Source organism: Aotus nancymaae, unplaced genomic scaffold (genome assembly GCF_030222135.1).
Source record: "Aotus nancymaae isolate 86718 unplaced genomic scaffold, 86718_ANA_hifiasm-v0.15.2.pri h1tg000173l, whole genome shotgun sequence".
NCBI classification, from domain to species: domain Eukaryota; kingdom Metazoa; phylum Chordata; class Mammalia; order Primates; family Aotidae; genus Aotus; species Aotus nancymaae.
Genome location: NW_026988588.1, coordinates 633,958 through 641,376, shown reverse-complemented (window position 1 = coordinate 641,376; position 7,419 = coordinate 633,958). Strand labels below are relative to the sequence as shown.

At 55.4% G+C, this 7,419-nt stretch overlaps 1 protein-coding gene across 5 annotated transcripts in view; it reads left to right on the top strand.

Moving 5' to 3' along the window:
- The first annotated feature begins 502 nt into the window (after positions 1–502).
- The window catches only part of DIP2C (disco interacting protein 2 homolog C), a 391,979-nt gene continuing 385,062 nt past the window's right edge, over positions 503–7,419 (top strand). For 2 of the 5 annotated variants that reach the window (XM_064371795.1, XM_064371793.1), the window contains exon 1: positions 597–681. In XM_064371795.1, the coding sequence (XP_064227865.1) occupies positions 597–681 (85 nt within the window). Of the gene's footprint in view, positions 682–7,419 lie in introns of all 5 variants that reach the window. The other 3 variants (XM_064371796.1, XM_064371794.1, XM_064371797.1) reach the window with 2 other exon arrangements.

Sequence of the window (7,419 nt, the reverse complement as noted above, 5' to 3'; positions counted from 1 at the left end):
GGGGCACTGGGAGTTTACGCGCAGACGTCAAGCTGCGGCTCCAGGACGTGTTTTTCGCAGGGAGCGGGGTGGACCAGGCGACGGGACCCGTCCCGGAGGCCGCGCTGGACGCGGAGAAGCCAAGACCGCCCCGCCCCGCCCCGCCCCGCGGGCCCTGCGCCCCACCCCCACGAGCGCGCCCCCGGGAGCGTGCGCTGCGCCGACGCGGCCGCGCGCCGGGGCCCCCGCGCGCCCCCGCGCCCCTGCGCGCGCCTACTCCTGCGCGCCCCCTGCGACGCGAGCGCGCAGAGACGCTCCCGCCAGGCAGTGGCCGAGAAACAGCCGGGCCGGGGCCGGGGCCGCAGCGCCTGAGGGGGCCGAGAGCGCGCGGGGCGGGCCGGGGCGCGAGGGGCGCGGGGGCGCGCCAGGCGGCCGTGGCGGGGCCGCGCTGAAGAGGCGCTGAGGGGAGGGAGGTCCCTGCGCGCCCGCCGCCGGCCTCCCGCGCCCGCGCCGCCGCCTCCTCCTCGGTGCGGTTCCGCCGGGCGCGAGGAGCGGGCCGCCGAGACCTCCGCCTGCGAACAAAGAGGAGGCCGTGCGGGGCGCGGCGCCCGCGGAGCATGGCGGACCGCAGCCTGGAGGGCATGGCCCTGCCGCTGGAGGTGCGGGCGCGCCTGGCCGAGCTGGAGCTGGAGCTGTCGGAAGGTAACCGGGCCCCCGCCCCGGGCCGGGCCGCGCTGTCGCCGGGGAGGGCCGCGCGCGGCGGGCGGGGGGCGCGGGGCCTGTGGCGGGGCGGGAGCCGGGCCTGGAGGGTGAGATGAGACCCCAGCCCGCAGCGTGCGCGCCCTCCGGCCCCCCAGACCCCGGGCCCTGGAGATGTGTGTGAGGCCCGGAGCTCACTGCGCCCTGGGAGTGTCTGTGGGGCCGCGAACCCCCACCCCCGCTCTGGGGTGTCTGTGAGGCCGCGAACCCCCCGCCCTGGGGGTGTCTGTGAGGCCGGGAAACCCCCGCTCTGGGGTGTCTGTGGGGTTTGGGCCCCGCGCCTTGGGGTGTCTGTGGGGCTTGGGCGCCGCTCTCTGGGGCTGTGAGGCCGCGAACCGCCCCCGCTCTGGGGGTTTCTGTGAGGCCGCGAATCCCCCGCTCTGTGGTGTCTGTGGGGCCGCGAACCCCCCGCTCTGGGGTGTCTGTGGGGCCGGGAAACCCCCGCTCTGGGGTGTCTGTGGGGCCGGGAAACCCCCGCTCTGGGGTGTCTGTGGGGCTTGGGCCCCCCGCCCTGGGGTGTCTGTGGGGCCGCGAACCCCCCGCCCTGGGGGTGTCTGTAGGGCCTGGGCGCCGCGGGGGGACGCAGGATGCAGCGGCCGGGCCCGGCGGAATCGGCCTTCCCGTGCGCTCTGCGCTGGAGCCGCCGCGTCCTTGGTGCAGCAGCGCGGTGCGCGCCACCTCCTCGCCTGCGGGGACTGCCTGGAACGCCCCGCCTGATTTCAATGCGAAACTTGTCGTTGGACTCTGGGTTCGAGCCCTGCCGGCTCAGGCTGTGCGGCGGTCCTGTAGCCGCCCGGGGGATCCCACCACCATTGTTCGCGTGTGTGGCGCGGGAGGCCTGGGTGGAATCGCAGACTTCCCCCCGGGCCGGGCTTCGTAGGAGGGTTTGTGGCAGGTCGGCCACCGCGGTCTCACGGAGTGTTGTGTACGCCTCTTGTTTGCTCCTAATGGTGGAGATCATGTGCTCAACTGTCATAAGTTTCAGATCGGGTTTTGCCAGGTCTTTTCCTCAAAACCACTGGAGTTCTCAAATCTGAAATGTTTGAGGTCTGTTTAGCCATCTCCGGGCTCACCCTGGTCAGGCCACTCATGGAACGTGGAGTGGGGTGGGCCGGCGCCTCTCACATTTATATTTGGAGCGGTTTAGCATGGTGAACTTTTTTTGGGTAACGGTTTTGTGAGGGCCGGCAGCCAGAAACTAAATTCATTCGTGCCAATTTTCACCAGCAGGGAGGAGCTGGTGTTGACTTTGTTTTCCCTTTTAACACTTTCAGGGCCAAGAAGGGAGTGAGCAGGGACTGTGGTGTGCAGCCAGTTGCCTTTCCAGACTTCCAGGGACGGGAAGTGTTCCTGTTTTTCAGTTTCAAATGTGGGGTTCCTCGAGGTGTGTCAGTGTCCTATAACATGACACAGGTCTGTGGGCTTGGCTGCCGCCCTCCTGGGGAGGCAAGGATGAGGAGGGCATGGCTAGGAGGCAGGAGAGCCGTGTGTAGGGTTCGGATGTAAACTGGTAAATAGAGTGTGCAGCGTGGACAGCTCGTTTGGCAAGATAAGGAGAGTATCATTTGGAAAAGGCCCACCCCGGTTATCTGATTGTGTCAGCCTTGGGTAGATTTCCTGGCTTGCGTCATGGCCCAGCTGCACCCCTGCCTGCAGCACCCACCTCGTGTGCTGTCTCAGGACAGGAACTTCTGCATCACGCTGACGAGAGGTGTTACTGCCCATCCATGCCAGCAGAGTGTGGTGCCCCAAAGCTCAGCAGGGTGAGTCTGAGGGTCCCCCACCCGTGGGGCCCAGCTCAGAAGTTGGACCCACATTTGTTCCCAGAGTCTGGGATGTCGCTGGGAACTGGTGTCCGGTGTGTTGGGGCATTGTGGCCTTTTGAGGTGATGACACTTGCTTGTCAGTCGCTCTTAGAGGGTGAGTGATACCATCTTGCTGCCCAGACGGTGGCATAGCCGCTTTCAGTGAAGGTGCTCTCAGCTGAATTCCCCATGAACAACTTGCATCTGTACAGATTTCTTAATAAAAGGGCTTAATGAGTTTCTTACTGAGCGACCAGGCAGAGAAAAGGGTGTGTGTGTTTGCATGCAGGAAGCCTAATTATGGTTTTTCCTTCTGTATGAATCTTGCAGAGACCTGAGCTACACATTTAAGAAGAAAGTGTGAGAGGGTTGTTTCATGGCTCCCTTCAGCATCCCTGCGCCCTCCAGCCCGTGCTGGCCCCACTGCTCCATCTGTTCGCTGGGTGGTCTTTGACTTTACTGTGAAGTGTGGGTTTGCCCAGGTTGAGTTTATGAGGGTAGTGCTGTAAGGTTATTTGCTATCCTGTGTCTTGTAACCACATAAAACAGTTTTATAGGCTTAAATTAGATGAATCAACTTGTTTTCCAGTGTTGTTTAATAGAAACCCACGAATTGAAGGATCAAAAATTTGTGTTGCTTTATGTTATTGGACTTCAAAAATTCTTCAACATATCTGCTTTCAGAGTGAAAGCTGAAAACAGCTGTTAATGCCGAATTATTTCTGTGGATTGCTTTCCCATCTTCAATCAAAATTCAAGTGGAGAGAATTCTTCAAGTTGGTTGTCATCATTTTATTAAAATATCAGAAAATATCATAGAAACATGTGGAATTTCCAGTGCTCATTTCATACAGAGGAGGATGGAAAAAAATTTCATTTTAAGCACATAATATAGATTGGGAGAAAGAGCAGAGCATTCCCCTGAGGTTCCTGCATGGTCCACCAGCCTGAGTGGGTCACACATTGTCCAGTTTTCTAGACTCTGGTCCAATTCTGCTGTGCCGAGGGCACTGTTACATGCACTGCTGGTGTTCTGCTTTGTGGGCTTCGAAGGTCACTAACTGCTGCGGGGCTGAGGGCTTCATCTTCCACTGCTGGTCCCTGCCCTGTGTCACCTAATGCCCCTCAAAGGGTAAAGTGAGACCGGCTCACACCACAGAGCACACGGCCAGCAAAACACAAGGGCTCTCTGTGGGGAGAAGTGTTGGGCAGCCCTCCTGTGGAAGCCTACGGCCTTGGATCTATGTGGGGGTGCATTTGGGGTGTGAGGCCAGGGGTGTTGTCTCTCTACACACTTGGGTCTGAATGTGAGCCAGGGAGGAGGCCACGCAGGTGAAGAGGCCACACAGGTCGGGAGGCTGTGCAGGTGGGGAGGCTGTGTGGGTGGGGAGGCTGTGCGGGTGGGGAGGCTGTGCAGGTGGAGGAGAAGCCCTGTGGGTGAAGAGGCTGTGAGGGTGCGGAGGCCCTTTTGGTGAGGAGGTTGTGCAAGTGGGAAGGCCACATGGGGGAAGGCTATGCTGGTGGAGAGGTCCCGTGGTGGAGAGGACCTGCAGGTAGAGAGGCTGTGAGGGTGCAGAGGCTCTGCGGGTGCAGAGGTTCTGCGGGTGAGGAGGCCCTGTGGGTGAGGAGCCCTGAGGGTGGGGACGCTATGTGGGTGGAGAGGCCCCAAAGGTGGAGAGGCCATGAGGGTGGGGAGGCCATGAGGGTAAGGAGGCCTCCAGGTGATCTGGAGCTCTATTCTGGGAAGGATTAAGGAACAGGAGGGCTGCGGCAGCTGCTTTCTCATATTCCTTCCCCTAGAATATTTTCTTCTCCCTTCTCTTTCCTACAGTTTTGCTTTTTATAATTGCATATTTTTCTTTGTGGCTTTAAAGGGCCTAAAAATTATTTAATTAATAACTGATACTTTAAGTGGAATTGACAAGCAAATTGGAGAGGAAACAGAAAACTTCCCTGTAAAGACAAATTCGTGTCTTATTTATTTTTTATTTTTTGAGAAAGGGTCTCATTCTGTCTCCCAGGCTGGAGTGCAGTGGTATAAGCTTGACTCACTGCAACCTCAACCTCCTGGGTTCAAGTGATTCTCATGCCTCAGCCTCCTGAGTAGCTGGGATTACAGGTGCCTGCCACAATACCTGGCTGGTTTTTGTATCTTTGTAGTAATGGGGTTTCACCATGTTGGCCAGGCTGGTCTCAAACTCTTCACCTCAGGTGATTTGCCTGCCATGACCTCCCAATGTGTTGGGATTACAGGTGTCAGCCACTGCGCCTGGCCTCATGTCTTATTTTATTTTATTTTTGAGGCAGAGTCTTGCTTTGTTGCTCAGGCTGGAGTGCAATGGTGCAGTCTTAGCTCACTGCATCCTCCACCTCCCAGGTTCAGGTGATTCTCCTGCCTCAGCCTCCTGAGTAGCTGGGATTATAGGTGCCCACTACCATGCCTGGCTAATTTTTATATTTTTAGTAGAGACGGGATTTCACCATCTTGGCCAGGCTGGTTTCTAACTACTCACCTTGTGATCTACCCACCTCAGCTTTCCAAAGTGCTGGGATTACAGGTGTGAGTCACTGTGCTTGGCCTCATCTTATTATTATTGTTATTTTTAAAAAGATTGCATTCATTTGTTTATTCAAATTAGGAAGTAAGTTTCTCTGTTGACTGGTTGCTGATCTTTCTGGGCAGTGCATGCTTCAGAAGGAGCTCTTTCCCATTTGTTTGGGAGGCGCTGAATTATTTTGATAGAACTCATGATATAGCCTGCAAAAATTGTTGGTTTTGGCAGAATTAAAAAAAAAATAGGTGCTATGCTTTTGTACTCTGTGGCTTTGGTAATCGTCAGTGTGTTCCGTGCCCACTGACTCCGTCCTCTATGCTCTGCTCTGCTAATTAATGTAGCTGATTCCTTCAGCGATCAGTTATGCTCTGCAGTAGTGCAGCCTAACTTTTTCTCAGCAGGGGAGAACCTGCTCGCTGAGGGAGGTGAAGGCTTGGGAACGTGCTGAGTCTCCCTGTGTTGGTTGAGGGACCCTGCATTGGTTAAGGGACCTGTGTGCGTGTGTTAATATAATATATATATATATGTATTTGAGATGGAGTTTTGCTCTTGTTGCCCAGGCTGGAGTGCAATTGTGTGGTCTTGGTTCACTGCAACCTCTGCCTCCCTGGTTCAAGCAATTCTCCTGCTTCAGCCTCCTGAGTAGTTGGGACTACAGGCACCTGACACCATGCCTGGTTAATTTTTTTTTTTTTTTTAAGATGAAGTCTTGCTCTGTTCCCTAGGCTGGAGTACAGTGGTGTGATCTTGGCTCACTGCAACTTCTGCCTCCTGGGTTCAAGTGATTCTTTTGCCTCAGCCTCCTGAGTAGCTGGGACTACAGGCATGTGCCATCACGCCCAGCTAAATTTTTTGTATTTTTAGTAGAAACGGAGTTTCACCATGTTGGCTAGGCTGGTCTCGAACTCCTGACCTCAGGTGATCCACCTGCCTTGGCCTCCCAAAGTGTTGGGATTACAGGCATGAGCCACTGTACCTGGCTGCATGTGTTATTATTAGCACATATGAATGTGCAGAGGCCTGGTCCCCACACAGCCTGCATGGGGGATCCTAAAGTGATGTACCAGTGGGAAGTTTGTAGGTTTTAGGGGTGGCTTTTTCAGGGCACTTGGCACAGATGTGTGTGGCTCTCGAATGGAGTTATGCACCCTACACCTCCAGCCCTGTGCATATCTTGGAGGTCTCACCCCTCACACAGAGGAAGACACACACCTGTGCAAGAGCTGACCCAAGGGCTGCCTTCCAGAGCCCAAGAGGAGGCCCTGAGAATGCTGTGCACATTATTTTCGTTGAAAAGAAGTAGCTTACTCTGAAAAACGAATGTGTGAAAGCTGAACCTCATTCAGCCTCACAGACAGTTTTTTGTAACTGGGAAGAGGGCAGGAGGGTCCATGGGTTCAGGAAGGTGAGGCCTGATGCTGCCGGAGCCGCCTGCCTGCTGGAGCCAGGCATCACAGCCCGGTGGCATTGTTACATCTGTCTGAAAGTCATCACAGATAACCAAGTATCGTGAATGAGATGGATACGTGCAGGATGCATTGAAAACATTGTTACCTGCACGGTGGCAGCACTGATATGTGTGGGCTTTGGAGCGTGTGGACTGGAATGTTAAGAGTCCTGCAGAGTTACGACAGTAGTTTGATTTGAGTGTTCTTTTCTTGGTGAATAAATTCTATACATTGAATTTAGCCAGGAAGCTAGGAAAGTGAACCCAAATGGAGGGCACAGGGCCCATAGGCTGCTCCATGCGCCATTAGTATGCTGCGGGGCCCGAGCCATGCACACTTCCCCCTCAGCCTCCTGAGAGCCATGACAGCGTCTCTGTTCTGCCTCACACTGGACCCACTAGTTTCATATTCTTGTTATGATTCCGAGGCTACAAGCGGTTGGATGCTGTGAGTCACTCTCTGTCTTCCTCCTCCCAGCTGCTTTCAAATGGGTCGTCTCTTTTTTTAGAACTGATTTTTTTTTAAGCAGTGATTTATGGGGTGAGTTGTAGCGCTCTTCTGAGCTGCAGAGGGAGCAGCACGTTGAGGAACCTTGGTTTTGATGCTGTGCACATCAGCTGAGTCACCAGCCCTGGTCCCTGTCAGTCCCATTACTAAGATCATTTCTCACTCTTCTCATCATTACTCAGACGCCTTAAAAAAGCAGACTCCTGCTTGCAGACACTGGCTGAGTTTGGCAAATGGGTATTTACCCTGGAAATAGGGGCATTTTGTCCTCCGTAACATAGAAAGAGTCCTTTGGTGACGTGATGGGTTTCTGACCATTCTATCCTGTTGGCGTCCTTCCTATTTCCACCTTCGCTTTCCAAACGC